This window comes from Peromyscus maniculatus, chromosome 7 (genome assembly GCF_049852395.1).
Source record: "Peromyscus maniculatus bairdii isolate BWxNUB_F1_BW_parent chromosome 7, HU_Pman_BW_mat_3.1, whole genome shotgun sequence".
NCBI classification, from domain to species: Eukaryota; Metazoa; Chordata; class Mammalia; order Rodentia; family Cricetidae; genus Peromyscus; species Peromyscus maniculatus.
The window spans coordinates 75,965,281-75,981,850 of record NC_134858.1 but is presented as its reverse complement, the minus strand read 5'-3'; the positions used below and the strand labels follow the sequence as shown (position 1 = coordinate 75,981,850).

The 16,570-nt window shown below is 36.0% G+C and overlaps 2 protein-coding genes and 1 long non-coding RNA gene across 20 annotated transcripts in view; 1 reads left to right on the top strand and 2 right to left on the bottom strand.

Moving 5' to 3' along the window:
* The window catches only part of Snx14 (sorting nexin 14), an 81,084-nt gene extending 80,826 nt beyond the window's left edge, over positions 1–258 (bottom strand). The window contains exon 1 of the mRNA XM_076575420.1: positions 146–258. Coding sequence (XP_076431535.1) covers positions 146–195 — 50 coding nt within the window. The 5' untranslated portion in view covers positions 196–258. The remainder of the gene's footprint in view (positions 1–145) is intronic.
* Syncrip (synaptotagmin binding cytoplasmic RNA interacting protein) overlaps positions 1–16,570 on the bottom strand; it is a 47,469-nt gene that overhangs the window by 10,190 nt on the left and 20,709 nt on the right. For 3 of the 18 annotated variants that reach the window (XR_013052491.1, XR_013052496.1, XR_013052485.1), the window contains 5 exons: positions 14,794–14,999; positions 13,011–13,160; positions 12,600–12,721; positions 6,728–7,529; positions 674–5,238 (listed from right to left, as the gene is read on the bottom strand). Coding sequence is in view for 6 of the 18 variants with exons in the window: in XM_076575426.1 (XP_076431541.1) it covers positions 5,210–5,238; positions 7,021–7,529; positions 12,600–12,721; positions 13,011–13,160; positions 14,794–14,999 (1,016 nt within the window). In the remaining 12 variants the exon portion in view is untranslated. Of the gene's footprint in view, positions 1–145; positions 332–673; positions 5,239–6,727; positions 7,530–12,599; positions 12,722–13,010; positions 13,161–14,793; positions 15,000–16,570 lie in introns of those variants that run through there. The other 15 variants (XM_076575429.1, XM_076575431.1, XM_076575428.1 and 12 more) reach the window with 13 other exon arrangements.
* Positions 1–16,570, top strand: part of LOC143274087 (uncharacterized) — a 30,591-nt gene that overhangs the window by 12,828 nt on the left and 1,193 nt on the right. The window lies entirely within an intron of this gene.

Genomic DNA, 16,570 nt, shown 5'->3' with positions numbered 1-16,570 from the left:
ATTAAATACCATCTTGGGTAGCTACAACAGAAACTTGAAATCAAGTAGCAGTTACTAACGTATTTCAAACCACCCCTATCTCCTTCCTAGCCCCCACCTCCAACTAGCCTGGAACCGGGAGCCAGAAAACCCGGAATATACTTACAAGTCCTGTACGAGGCCACTGACTTTAATATGCAATGGAGCAGAGTTCATTCACATAAACTCATTTGTAGTAATCTAAATGCAAATTTTATCAAGAGATCATTTTCTTCTTCCCCTCTCCTGAATTATTTGGTACTTCAATCTCATTTTCCAGTCTTCAAAGAAATTTTATTTGCCAGAAATAAAACTGGAGAATAGAAGAACACTACATGGTGAAGCATGTTCCCAAAACAAATTATCATGGAGTTCATAAATCTATTGGCATGTATGTGACCATATATTTCCAAAACTTAAAATTAAATGAAGACCAGCCCCAATTATTTATTCTACACATCTCCCAGTCATGTGGCTTGCAGTTAGAGGTATTTGGGGAATTTGTTTCTACCATTTCCTAGTTACTTTGAATGTATGCATGATCAATAGGCGACAGAGCTCTAAAGATTCCAAGTGTCTATTAAAAAGCTGTTGAGTGAAAAATGATGAAATGGAGGACACTCACAATAACTCTTGGACTCCTGGAGATCCTAAGACATGCTACAAAAATAGGTCTTTATTCTTAGGAAAATATAGTCAGAGCTAGCTTCCTTATGCTATACATAAAATCTTAACATCAGAGGCAGTACAGATAGTACAGATAGTTTTTGAACTGATCTCCAAACAAGCACAAACCCACTACGTTGGGAAAAAAAACAGGTAATTTGAGGTTTTTGGCGAAAGACAGTACTTCACACATCTAATCCAAATCAAAAAGCCTGCAGACAGCTTTCAGTGAGACGAAAGGAACGAAATAAATATAAACTCTATGGATAAATAAATGTAAAAGAATTTAAATAAGCTAAAATCTAATTTTTTTAATTAAAATACTCAGGTACAAGCTTTTGTTTCTCAATGTCAGACTTCTAAATGTTTACCAGACTACTGTTAATATTAAAAACTTAATCTTTGACCCAGAGTAATACTGATTTGCATTTGCAAAAAAGGATGTCCAACTGAATGCTTCTGGTCCTGAAAAACATTTTAGGTACATTATTGAAGGCAGACTGTGGTGTTCATGTTTTATGTTTTAAGAACTTTTAAAAAGTGACAGACTCAAAAAGTCCATCTATACATTGGCTCAGTTTTTAAAAAATGCCTGTGTGAGCCTTGGTTCATAATTAGCATCTTTAGTGGCATGCCCTATTGAGTGGTAAGATTACTAAGTAAATACTACACCGTAAAAATCATCCCAAGAAGTCTGTTCCATGTACTGTTAAAATAAGTTGTTTATTTGTTAACTTTATACCCACCGATTTCCTGTTTATGTTATGGTAAGTGGGGAGAAAACAGTCTTGGAGGGTATTATTGGAGTTTTTAGGAACCTGAGCAACCATTTACTCTCGGATCGACTACCTTTTTTCATGCATAAAGCCCTTCTGTATTTTAATTTCTCCCCATCAATTAGTGACTACATCATAACATGATGTATTTGCTGTTTCTGACCAAGTAATTTCAAAAAAGCTGCACTAAAGTTAATTTTCCCGTGTGGTTTGATGTTCATCCTAATACTAAATACATCTTTTCAAATATCTTATATACAATTATATAGCCCAGATTGCCCCTTCAATCCATTTGTGTCATTCCTAATCTGTCATGAGAAAATGTTTCTACTTTTGTTTAGTCAGATTTGCATCAAGTAGTAAAAGTTCTGCAGTGATCCGTAAGATTCTCATGATGCTGTTAAGTGCCATCGTGAACATATTCCTTTTGTGCAATTCAATTCTCCATTTTTAACGTGTGATTCAATTGCAAGGACTAAAAATCTTGCACAAAAAGCATGCTTGGGAAGAATATAACACAACTTTCTCACAAACTAACTTCCTAAAAACTGATAAGCTAAATTTATGAACACTTTTGATTGCCAAGTAGTCTGCAGAAACAAAATCTTGCGTCTGTTTTGGTTAGGTAACTTTTCAACAATCAAAATTCTTTTTTATAAACTTTTTACCTCAAGGAAGGGACTATTAAAAACCCTTTCCTTGACAATATATACAAAATTTAACTTGTCATCTGTCCATTCTTTGAAGCTGTCAAAGCCAAGAACCCATAAACAAATCACAAACGCAATAACCTACATTAGTTAACATTCCCCCTTTTAACATGTTGACATTTTTACTAAAGGATTAGTTATTTTCGCATTTCCATTTCTCATATCCCATGACATTCCATATAAATTGCATTATTGCTTTATAGGCCACACAACATTCAAAATTATGTTTATATGCATTGCCTGTTTTTTTCTTGATTTCTGATAAGAGTTTGTTACTGATTTTACTATAGAAAATTGAAGTTTGAAAATACCACGGTTAGTATTCTTCTCAGAACTTAATTGTTCACATCACTAATCACTACATGCATATTTAGCTCTGATTATATTGCTCAAAAACTGCACCCATTATCAGAACAGTGCAAATGATATTTAATTTTAAAAGTAATTATAATGGCTTAAATTCAAAGTCATTAAAATGAACACTGTCAAGTATTTTCACTTGAGTTTGTATTTCATCACCACTGTTTACATTACCCTTAAGTATAACCATCAATTCTTCACAATTTTTTAATCAGTTTTCCCTCCCATGTCCCCAAACTAAAATAGCCAAGTCTTAGAAACCCACAGAGCTCAATACTCCAATATTTTCTTAAAGAACACATTTGTGAACCCACAAAAGTGTTCATCTTTCAACTTTGTCAATGCAGTTAAGTCAAACAACCTGTTCTAGCTTCCCAACAAATAAATCCAAGAATTAACTAAAAGACCTTGACAGTGTCCGTAAAAATGGTATGACAGTTAAGTGCCAATAGGCATGGCAATGACCTCTTAGATGGGATCATTTTACTCCTTGGACCTGGGAAGTGCCAGCACCAAGGATTACACTGAGATTCGATTTTGCTGAAGGCTACATATAATTGACCCACTTTCCACGACCTAGTGTACTTACTATGTTAGAATGAAATGTACATGTTTTGTGTAGCCCTCAAACTTACGATTTGAGAGATGTACTTTTAAAAAGCACAGGGTTATATATAAAATCAGTGGAAGAAAGTTTCATTAAGCACCAGGAACAAATTTTTGTCACCCCATACTCATTTTGTAGGTAAGTTTCAACAACCGGCAAGGCACATTTACATATATTCCAATGAATACTTATTGACAAATTTTAAATTACACTCTATGCCCCAGCTATCCCAGTAACTGACATACAACATACTAAAATGGTTTATTAAGGTAACAAAAAAGTAAAGGAAAAAAAAAACCAATTAATGGGAAACATACAGGCTATTGGCAACCACTATTCTAGAATTATGTAAGTACAAATGAACATACTGAAATGTGTGCAATTCTAAGTTTTTAAACCAGAAGATTTGCTATACTAACACACATTTATATTAATGACACATAAAAAAAATAAAAACTTTATTACAAAAATAAGTTACACTCGCCTCCAGCTTACAGTATAAAACAATTTTATTTGCAGGAATGCAAAAATGATTGTTTGCCATGAGCATTTTGAACATATGACATGTCTAATTTTCTTGTTAAATTTGCATTTACTGGGGAACTGGTGTGTATAAAACCTTAATTAGGTATAAGCTCTGATCTTCATCGTGGTGCCTATTGGGTATGTGATATAACTGCAGTATCCCTTTGGGGAAGGGGAGAAGGTATTTCTTTACACCAAGTCCTACTTAAACTATCATTTTACTTTTGACTTTAAGCTATCAACTTAGGACTTGGCAAAAAATTTTTTGAGGGTGATTCAATAGAGGATGCTTCACCACTGAACACTCACTGTCATCAAGGTGCTTTAGAAAATTAAAAACATAGCACAAATGATTGTACTCTACTCTACAAGTTATCATGACCTGCATAAGAAATGGAAAGCTGATTCACATTTTTATAGTGATCAGCAGTAACAAATGCACTAATGAAACATACCTTTTACCTAAAAAGCTAAACTACAGCCATATACTAATTTCTATGATTTATGAAAAAACTTCAAAATATCCAAATGTCAGGCTTTGCTGTACAATTGTCAGTTTTAGTCTGACTTTTTATAAAGGGACACTGCAGTATTTAGTACAAGTTCGGATGCACTTTTTTGAACATCTGATGTCTTACAAAAGTAACATCTTGCTAAACTATTATACATCCAAATAACTACAATATCTGAAGAAGCAAGGCTGCTTTTTCAGCCACAAAATACGACAAAAGCAAGGCCTGTTATGATGGTCATGAGGAAGTCTTACAAGCCTCTGAAACTAAAGGCAACTAAGAATGTTACATTTGGTTTATTAAAATCTTACCCTCATATCATATTTAACAAGCCTTGCTTTTATCTACAAAGATTTTCTATGTACAGTACAGACAGGGTATAGTTCAATCCTCTGCTACTGAGGTAGTTAACCAACCCTTTAAAAAAGGTTCTGAAAAGAACCACTATCTGGAATGCCTGACTAACCAGCTCTGATGATTACACCTGAAACTGCATCTGAACACAATTCAAAAGTGATTACTATAAAAAAGATATAGACAATCATGATTAACCTTGGTGAGCAGAAATAAAATTTAAGGGTACCAACAGTGGCATTCATCTATATCACTGCAATAAAATTTAAATGCACAAATTCAAGAGAATATTTCAGAATACCACTGCTGAGATCCTTAATTAAAAAAAGAGGGGAAAAATCTACTTAGAGCAGATTTTTTAAAGAGAAGAACTTTATTCTTTATTAAGATACCATGCTAGAAGTTATGAAGGATTTTTGTTGGAACACATTTGGAAAATAGAGTAGCTTTAGTTTAATAACTTGCACTGCAGAGAAAATTGTTAAAGAAATTCATATCAAAGTCCAAGTATTAGTTCAATGTCCCGTATTTGATTCCATGATCTTCATAGGAAGGTCTTCTGCAATAGAATATGCTCCTATACAGCCGAGATATTTAAGGTTGCTTGATTTTCCTTACCATTACTCCACTGCAAGCTTCTGGTGTAATCCCACATAGCAAGTCAGTCTTCATTGTAACAGGTCAGGACCGGCCTCGACCCCTTTTCCCTGCTAGCCAGGTAACAAAAGGAATCAGTTAGATAAATCATTTTAAATTAATTATGTGTACATACATAATGATAACATTAAAAATAAGAAAGCTTTAAATACCTTAAGTCTTATATAAACTCTATCCAACAAGTTAGTTGCCTTTAGAATAACTAAATTTCCTTCTGCTTGGTTTTCTCACTTGCTTTCAGTTGAATCTTGAGTTTGCTTTTGTGGGAGCGTATTTTGAGAACCCCACTTTTTTCACAAACTGATTTTATTTAAAACACTAAGGAAAAACCTAACAACTTACACTTTAAGGGACTTGTCCAAATAAATTTATAAGTATTCCCATTTTGAGACATGGAGTAATCAAAGAAAACATCTGAGATTTGTTTACCTAGTTATTTAGAATTCATTGGTTTACTTTTTTAAAAAGCACACCCTTATGTATCTGTCTCACTTAGCCTGTCAAATATAAATTTCTGAATTTTGGGAGAATTGCAGGTTCACTTTGGACCTTACATCTATCACCACCTCTGCACAAAAAATAAATAAATAAATAAACTTTAATTTTCCCATCACTGCTATTTTAGACCATGGCAACAGCCATGAAATTTTTGATATAAACCAATTTGTGAAGTAAATTTAAGCTTTCAATATTTACTAATTAAAAATGTTCTTTTCATTTCAGAGGGAAGCACAAGGACTTAAAGAAAATTCAACTTATAAACACTCACATTATTCCCAATATCACATTAGTGTTTCTTTGCTGTCCCATGCTGCACAAAAATAATCAAGAGGGGCAATATACTCAATTGAGTTTTACACTGTTAGGATAAACTTCAAACAACTAAAGTGTTAAATGTATCCCACAACTCTTGTACCTGTAATTGTCCTTGTTATATAGTTTATCATAAAGTTAAGAGCTATAAAAATACTTACCAACTTAAACTTACTACACATACTAATTATTAATTTTGGTTGATAACATGAGTCTGTTGTATAATAGCACTTTTAAACCAGAAGCAACAAATCAGTGTTGTGTAATGTGCAGACATATTCCACACAAGGCTTTACAAGGCACAAAACCCTTTAATTGGCCTTGACATGCTATACAATTTGAACCAAATTTGCAGGAATTTTTGTGAAAAACGGATTGTAAACACAGTTTTAATAAGTATACATTTAGATGTGAATTTTTTATTGAAATTAACAACAGCATAAAGAATACAAGTAGCCAAATGGTTTTGAAAACCCAATTAGGTCAAAGTCTAAATTAAAAATAGCAGTTGTGTACCAATTTACCTTATTCTAGCAATTTAAGTTGGTAACATACAAATAGTTGTCCTGATACAAGATATTAAAGACATACTTGGTTTTTAATCAACTACCTTTTCAAGACACCAAATCTAAACACTACCCAGAAACATCATATATGCTACAGCCAATGAGCCAAATTCTCAAGCAGGAATGCAAACTCATTAACTATTTTTCTCTTATCTAAGAATACCTTTATTGGAAAAAATTAAAAGTAAAAATAAATCAGTTTGCCAGAAGCAGTTAGAAGTGTGGCTTTGTTCGTGTCCAAGCGGATTGTTAAAATATATACATAATGGGAAAATCTTGCCAGATGTCTCAAATTATAATGGCACCTGTTCAGATTTAGGGCCACTTTCTGGTCAACCTATCAGTCTCCAATTTTACAGGTGCCCTATTGTTTCTATTTCCACTGTTGCCCAAAAGTATCCTGATAGAACTCCTGGTTTTCAGTTTTGTAACCATAGTTACCAGAATGATCACCACCTTGGAGCGGTTGCTGAGCAATGGGTTGGGAGCCCCAGTTCTGATTATTGGTCTGGCGCCGCTTGGAATCTGGCTGGTTGTACCCATCAGCTTTGCGCTTTCCTCCTACATTTCCACCGCGGCCACCCCTTGCACCACGTACCCCGCGGCCTCTTTGTTGTTGGGCACCTCCTCTCGCACCACGAACGCCTCTTGCTGATCCAGGGCCTCCTCTCTGTGAATAACCGGCTCTACCACGGGGAGGAGCAGCCCCACGACCTCTGGATGGAGCAGCACCCCTTGCTCCTCTACCACCCCTTCCTCTAGCTCCAACTTGAAAATCTTCATAACCATAGTATGGATCTTCATATCCACCACGATAGTTATGGTAATCATAGCCATAATAATCATAATAATCTTCATATCCATAATAATCTGGAGGATATCCATAGCCACCTCTACCTCCACGCCCTCGACCTCTTGTTGGGGGGGGCATATGAGGTGGACCATAATAGTAGTAATCATCATACCTATTAAAAAAAAAACACACAAAGATTAGAGTATAAATCAAATTAGTGAGTTAACATGCAGGCATTTGTAGCAATCAAAGTCTGTTTTAAGACTTTAATACAGAATTATTTGCACTATGTAAGTTCTTAGTAGTAATAATCAGGACCAGGATAAAAGTAGACATCCCAATGTATCACAAATCTCTAGTTATGAACCTTATTTATCCTTTATGATTTTACAAGGATACGAATTCCGATAACAGAATTTTTACAAACTGGTTAGGCTTCCAAACATCATTCTGAATTACATCTCCTCTACTTTTGTATTTCTAATACACAAAGGCCATTTATTATAAAAATAAAATGGAAATGTCAGGTCAATTAAATGGCCAAACTTTTCCAATTTCTTCAGCAAAATGGTAAATTTTTTTGTGTTTGTTTTGTTTTTTTCTTTTCAGGACAGAGTTTCTTTTGTGTAGCTTTGGAGCCTTGTCCTGGACCTCGCTCTGTAGACCAGGCTAGCCTCAGAACTCAGAGATCTGCCTGCCTCTACCTCCCGAGTGCTGGGATTAAAGGTGTGCACCACTATCACCCAGCTGCAGACATTGTAAATTTTTGTAAAGACTTATTATATATAATGTGTTCTGCCAGTATGACAGACCTCATTATAGATGTTTGTGAGCCACCATGTGGTTACTGGAAATTGAACTCAGGACCTCCGGAAGAACAGCCAGTGCTCTTAACCTCTCCAGGCCCAATTTTCCTGTTAAGTCATTTGAACCTTCAGTAAACTTAGAAAGGAAAGCTTGCTCCTTTAACCCTAACAAGTAACACCATGGCTATAGCACTATAGAATGAAAGTATTATTACAAACCAAACAAGAGTAACAAACAATGTGTAAGAAAAAAGCATCCTTAAAAAGAAAATTTTAAAAAAAATCTCATTTGTCTGACATTTTTCATTGCACACATTAAACACATAAAATACTCAACTTTGAGTCTACCAGTTATTCTTACTACTGATAGTAAAGATCCCATTCAAAATGGTATGATACCCTTCCAAGTAAGTTTGGCTGATGCTGTGGATATCGTTCTATATAAATAAAACACTGATGGCCAGTGACCAGACAGGAAGTATAGGCGGGACAAGGAGAGAGGAGAATTGGGGAAACAGGAAGAAGGAGGGGGAGACACTGCAGCCACCGCCAGGACAAGCAGCATGTAAAGACGCCAGTAAGCCACCAGCCACGTGGCAAGGTATAGATTTATAAAAACGGGTTAATTTAAGATAAAAGAACAGTTAGCAAGAAGCCTGCCACGGCCATACAGTTTATGAGTAATATAAACGTCTGGGTGATTATTTTATACGTGGATTGTGGGACTGCGGGGCTTGGTGGAAGCTGGAGAGAAGCCCTCCAGCAACAAAAGCAACAGGCTGATAAACCAAAATCACTACTATTGCTTACTATTTTACCCAAACAAGAGAAGCAGATATTCCATGAGAAAAACAAAAGCCTCTTAACAATGAAAGCATAAAATTTTAGCTTCAAAGGAATTATAAAAAGCAATCACAAAAATAACTTATGTTGAGACTGGAGATGTGGGTCAGAGGTTAAGGGTATTTGTTGCTCTTTCAGAAGGCCTTGATGGGTTCTCAGCAGACATGGCAACTGATAACTGCTCCTAACACTGGTTACAGGAATCTAACACTCTCCCTCTTTTCTGGCCTTCATGGGCTCTTGTATGCACATAGTGTACATTCTAACACTAGCATATTTTTTCAATAATATTATTACTTAAAACTTAAGATGTATGTATTACTGACCTGAGAGCCACAATAATTCCAAAAAAACATGTAAAAACAATTTCCCTGTAAAATAATTTACTTTATTTGTTTTGGGAGATGGGGGAACTGAGTATGCATAACGTCCATGGTAGAAGTCAGAGAACAACTTTTAGGAGAAGGTTCCGATTCTCCTTCCACCATATGGATATATTCCTAGGACAGAATTTGGGTTGTCAAACTTGGCAGCTAGCACCTTACTTACTTAGCTACCTCACCAATTCCAGAAATAATTTCCCTTTTTACACTCAATTCATAAAGGCACAACTTTTCCCTATCCCAACAATGGACACCTAAAAAAACACAATTCTAGTACAAAAGGTTTCCAGAACTTTTTTAATAGAATATGTGGGGGGTTTTTTGTTGTTGTTGTTTTGATTTTTTACTTCGCGATAAGGTTTCTTCGTGTACCACTACCTGTCCTGGAACTCAATCTGTAAACCAGGCTGGCCTTGAACTCAGAGATCCACCTGCCTCCCATATGCTGGGAATTAAAGGTATGTGCTACCATCAAGATAATTTTTAATCTAGCATAATGATTAGTATTTCTGACTTAAGGAAGAACACAAGACCAACGGCTAATCTATGTCATGATTCTCACCAGGGATAATGGTTCTGTTCCAACTCCTACCACTGGGTACATTTGGTAATGTCTAGGGACATAAGTGGGTGCTGCTGCTACCTAGAAAAGGTTGGGGATGTTATTAAATGTCTTACAATGGAAAAAAAATGGAAAACCTAAAATGTCACTAACAAAGACAGAGAAGCTAAGGGTTGGAGATTTAGCTCAGTGGCAGAGCATTTGCCTAGCAAGTGCCCCGGCCCTGGGTTCGATCCTCAGCTTCAAAAAAAAAGGAGACAGGGAAGCCATAGTGTAAGTGGTTAAACATAGAAATTATAATTTATTGTTTTTATTTTATGTACATTGGTGTTTTGTTTGCAGGTATGTCAGTATGAGAGTATCAGATCCCCTGGAACAGGAGTTACAGACAGCTGTGAGCTGCCATGTGGGTACTGAGAATTGAAACTGGCTCCTCTCTAAGAGTAGCCAATGCTCTTAACCACCAAGCCATCTCCCAGCCCCAAGCATAGAAATTATGGGGCCAGAAACATTGCCTTAGTTCAATGCCATCTCTATACTAATTACTGTGTGACTAACTGGTCTTAGGCAAGTTGACATCTGTGCCTCAAGAATTTCCTCATCTCAAACTGAGTAAAAGATTCAGATGCAATGTGGATTTTCAAATACATGTTAATGCTTTAATCAAGTTACAAATGTAACTTCTCTCATCTAAACCTACAATAATTTGTGATATTTATATATTAATAATCTCTACCTTCTAAAAGAAATATGAAAAAATCATTATTTTTATTTCGTACAGAATATTCAATAGTTTGAGTATTAAGACTATGAAAATTCTTTTCTTCATTTATACTCCCACCATCAAAACTATACAGTGCACTTCTTTAGTTCTTCAACAAAATATGGATCACAATGATAATTGTTGCATAAGGTATCTGAAAAATTCAAACTGACCACAACTTACTTAGTTGACGTTTGAGATTAAAGGCCAGAACTTACCATCCTCCAACTGGACATTTTACTGTGTAAACTAGAATGTGGTCACTTTTTTGATTATAAAAATAACAGGTATACATAAGAAAAACCTTTTCTTTTGCAACTCACAGAAAATTGTCCTAAAATACTATTAACTAAGTGGGGCATAGTGGCCCACACCTTTAATCCCAGCACTCATGTGGCAGAGGCAGGCAGGGCTCTGTGAGTTCAAGGCCAGTCTAGTCTACAGAGCAAGTTCAAGGACAGCCAGGTTTGTTACACAGCGAAACCCTGTCTCAATAAATACTGATTTTATGTTAAACAGCAATTACCTGAGTTTCTCCCTGACAATTTGTAAAGTACTATCTTCAGTTCTTAGACTCAACAAAGTAAAAACACTTGGTTTTGTGTACATCATGGGAGTGCATGGCCCAGCGCACATAACAAAACCAGAAGCTAACCAAAGGGTCCTAGAAATTGAACCAAGTCTCTAAACTTGATGGTTAACAACACTGAGCCATCTCACTAGCACCTCCCACTTTTCTTTCTTCTTTATTAAAAAAAAAAAGTTTTTGTTTACTGCGTGTGTGCACGCACAAGCATGAGGACAACTAGGATGGGCTGTTTCTCATTTGGTTTCAAGAAAATGGAACTCAAGTCAACAGGCCTCTTTACCCACTGAACAATCTTGGGGACTCCTCTATTTCCTTAATACACACACCTACACAGAGAAACCCTGTCTCGAAAAGAAAAAAATACACACACGCACCTCTTTGAAAAGCCTCTATCTATAAAAGTGTCTCCAATTAATACAATTCATCACACAAATGTATTTCTAAGATTTTCTTTTTTATTTTTGTGTATGTGTATATAGGCACAAATGTACATGAACACAAGTGCCAGGAGAGGCATCAGAATTATCTACAGCTAGAGTTATAGGAAATACCAGATGTTATGAGATACCAGATGTGGATGTTAGGAATTCAACTCTGTCCCACTAGTACTGCAGCGAACACCTTTGACTGCTAAGCCATCTCTTCAGCACCCCTAACTTGTTTAATATTTTATTTTACTATCTATATTCATTTCACAGAGTCTATTCGTCAACCTATGAAATCTTTGAGTGAGGAGATCTTTTTTAAATGAATCTTTGTATCCCTCTTTGGTGCGAAGGTAACAACCTAATAAAACACTTAATATTCTATACCTCTCCAAGAAGAAATTCCCAACTAGTCTTGGTGGCACACACATTTAATCCCAACACTTGAGGGAGAAGCAGGTAGAGCTCTCTGAGTTCAAGGCTAGCCAGGCTAGTAAGTGCTATACAGTAAGACGTGGCCTCAAAAGAAAAAGAAAAGGGAAGAAAAAAAATCGAGATGGGGAATACTCATCCTTTTACAAAAATATTAAGTCATAAAAATTACTAATATACAAGGTACTTTCAGAAGAATATTATACAGTAACATTAAAGGCTGACTTTCCCTTACTCAAATATAGGCTACTAAGAATTATCACAAATATGGTCAACAGAAAGACCTTAGTAAACAATTAGCTCCTTGCCATTTGTTATACAAAGTTCTCAATTCAAGTTGTTTTTAAAGGGAGTTCGTAGATTTGATGTTTCAGTAACATAAATTATACCAAAATTATATGCATACAATTTTTCTTTAGAGTATTCATTTTTTACTCACATTTGATTCTTTGCTGCTTGCCTCTGAGCTTTTCTTTCTTTCCTTTTCTGATCTGGTGGCTTAGCAAAAACAATTTCAATATTTTCTCCCTCCAAGTCTTTACCATTCATTTCTTCCATAGCCTTTAAAAAGTAAGACAATGATCAATATGCAAGAAGGGCTTTCAAAGTAATTTTACTTTAAAACTTACAAAATATTTACATTAGCTCTGAAAGCTAATAAACATGGTTGAGCTTTAACAATCTTCCTCTTCACTATTTTTACTTAAGAAATTGGGTGAGACCAATAAAGGTTTGCTTGAGTGAATTTCATAACCTGAACTCTGTCTCCAATTTATAAAGCATGCTGATTTTAAAACTTAAAAACGTTTGTCTACTTTACATGCCTATTGAATTTCTACCACTTGTTTACCTTGACAGCACCATCTCGTTCATCAAAATGAATGAAAGCATAATCTTTTAGCTTCTTCACTCGTTCCAGTTTCCCAAACTGACTAAATGACTTTTCTAAAATTTCTTCCGTTACAGTATTGGCAAGGTTGCGTACAAACAGCACTTTTACCTGAAATAAAAAAGCAAATTCCCTAAATATTTCCAAAGAGTTCAATTTCTGAAAGCAATTACCCACCCCATCATATAAAGCTAACTTGAATTACAACTAGTAGAACATAAGATATATAACTTCCAACTTCTCGCATAATACTAACGTGAAACAGCTAGTCAAGTGAAGGGGGGAAAAAAATAACAGCTAATTACCAAAACAAGTTTTACCATGAAAACTGCTCATCAGTTATTAGCAAACAAGCCAGCTAGCTGAAGTATAAACTACACACCTTTAATCCCAGAACTAGGAAAGCAGAGAAATACAGGAAATCTCTGTGAGTTCAAGGCCAGACTAGTCTACAAATTAAGTTCAGGACAACCAGCTGTTACAGAGAAATCCTGTCTTGCACAAAAAAGGAAAAAAAAAAATTCCAACAAACAAAACTACATACATATTGGGATTACAAACATTTGTGAGGATGTAGAAGGAGAGAAATTTCCATTCACAGAGGAAGAGATGCAAGACAGGCCCTTACAAAACTAAACATATAGAAGCATCCAGATGCTTCTAACAGCCTTATAACTCCCCCAAATTAGAAAGAATCAAGATATCCCTCAGAATATGAATGGACACAGCAAAACTTTTAGATACAAGCCAGGCACTGGTGGTATATGCCTTTAATCATAGCACTCCATCCAATCAGGAGGAGGCAGGAGAATCTACAGGAGTCTCAGGACAGCCAAGACTACAGAGAGAAACCCTATCACAGAGCCAGGAGTAGATGGTTGCTATAGAGTCATAAAGCCACAAAAAGAGGGCACTTAAAATGTTACCACCGCCAAGTAGTGGTGGCAAACGCCTTTAATCCCAGCACTCGGGAGGCAGAGCCAGGAGGATCTCTGTGAGTTCGAGGCCAGCCTGGTCTATGGAGCAAGTTCCAGGACAGGCACCAAAACTACACAGAGAAGAAACCCCGTCTCAAGAAACCGAAAGTTACCACCACTCTGAGAAGTTTCCATCATTAATTGTGACACTGAAATGGTAGAGACAAGGAGCTGTCAAGGTTTGAGGGGTAAACAGACAAATCACAGGATTTTTCAGAGCAGTAATACCATTTCTAGGATACTATAATAGTGACAACATATTGTAATCTGAATCTCTACTCTCCCTCAAAGACCCATATATTAAAGGCCTGGTCTAAAGGCTGTGGTGTTTTGGAAAGGTTGTGGAACCTTTAGAAGGTAAGCTTACTAGTAGACCCAAGGGCTGGAGAGATGGCTCAGAGGTTAAAGCACTGGCTGCTCTTCTAGCAGTCCCGAGTTCAATTCCCAGGAACCATATGGTGGCTCACAACCATCAAAAAAGAGATCTGGTGCCCGCTTCTGGCATGTAGGCACATATGCCAGCAGAAAACTCTATACGTAGTAATTTTTTTTTTTTTAAATTAACAAGGTGCTAAGTGTCTACAAAGATTTCTCTTTTCACTTTCCATGCACTCCCATTTCTTAGTGTATAACTCTAATCGCTTAGTAAACTATACTTTTTGCCTTCAAAAACATCATTTAAAACAACGCATGAACTTAAGTTTGGTAAGTTTTCCCTCATCCTCCTATTATCCCCAATAAAAATTGTTCTACCTAACTATATTTACCTTTGCCATAACTTCAGGATCAGGATCTTCTATGGGATCAGCCCATTCAACAGTTCCAACATTTCCCCAGACTTTGACTTTACCACTCATTAACCTACGCCTTGCCTGGGCAGCTGTTTTGTGATCTTCATATTCAAGAAAGCAAAAGCCTCTGTTTTTTTTCTTGTCATCCGGTTGGTGATATAAAATGACATCTGTGAGACCCTCTGAAATTAAGCAAACATTCCAGAAGTCAGTTAACTGGCAAAAACTTGTAAAAGCAAAGCTTTGTTTTACTAAGATAATATTTAAGTTAAAAAAAATAAGAAATAATCTTATTTTCTAAGCTAGACACGTTTTACAAAGAACAATTATTTTGAAAAGGACCAAAAGTCAGGTGGTGGTGGGACAGGCCTTTAATGCCCACACTCGGGAGGCAGAGGCAGGTGGATCTCTGTGAGTTCAAGTCTAGCCTGGACTACAGAGAGAGAGCCAGGACAGCCAGGGCTGTTACACAAAGAAATCCTGTCTTTAAAACAAAAACAAAAACAAAAACAAAAAAAAAAAAAAAAACAAGCAAACAAACAAACCTCTAAAAGATCCCAATAATTTCCCAAATCAACCCTGCCCTAGTATTCTAAGTCCAGAAAACCCAATGAAAGTAAAATATTTAACTAGCCCCAAGGACCATTTTGATTCCACTAAATATATGAAAGGCAAATAAAAAAAAAAAAAAGAATCTTCTTATCACTTATAAAAATGTTATCACCTTGTCAAACGTGGTTAGATTAATTCACTGCATTAAAATTCTATTTAGGAGGGAGTGGTCACGTGTACATGAACCCAGGTCTTCAGCTTAGGTAAAACTTTTACCTAGGCTGAACTACATCAACAGCCCTTACTTTTTATGTATTTGAGATAAGGCATCACTATTTTGCCAGGCCTAAAATTCATTTAAATGGCATCTTTTTCTGCTCTCAAATATACATGGTATTACTTCAAAGGAAAACAGTAAATATTGCTAATGCTGAACACTTTTCTGTTTATAAAGACTATTAACAATAAATTTCTGAACACTATAGGCAGATGAACAATTAAAAAAAATATGCCATGTTAACAATCTATCTACTTATAACCATTTGTTCCTTTAACATGGTGGGAAAGCCTCATTCATATGTAAGAATTCAAAACTAACAGCTAGCTGGGCAGTGGCGGTGCATGCCTTTAATCCCAGCACTCAGGAGGCAGAGCCAGGTGGATCTACAGAGTGAGTTCCAAGAAAGGCTCAAAAACTACACAGAGAAACCCTGTCTCAAAAAACCAAAATATAAATAAAAATAAATAAAAAACAAAAAACTAACAGCTTAAGTATGGAAATAAATACAAAGAAGGGATGTACAATGTCACAGACTGAACTCAAATTGCCGCTGTGTTCCCATGTTTAGTTTTGTCTTACTGTTTTTAAGGCAAGGTCTCGTGGTGCACAAACTGGCCTCAAATTCACTATGTGGAACTTCCTCTCTCCTCCTACCAAGCACTGAAATGACAGGTGTGTTTGTACCACCAACACCAGGCTTTATGTAGTTATGGAAATCAAAGCTAAGGCTTTGTGAATGCTAGGTAAACTCTATCCCCGGCCCTATCTATTCCTAAATTAGCTTAACTGCCAGGAAATTATCCCTAAACCTCTATGTATACTTACTTGTTTTCTTTAAATTTATTTATGTGTATGGATGCCTTTGCTTGTATTTCTGTATTTGGTGCCCAGAGGCCAGAAGAGGGTATCAGTTAACCTAAA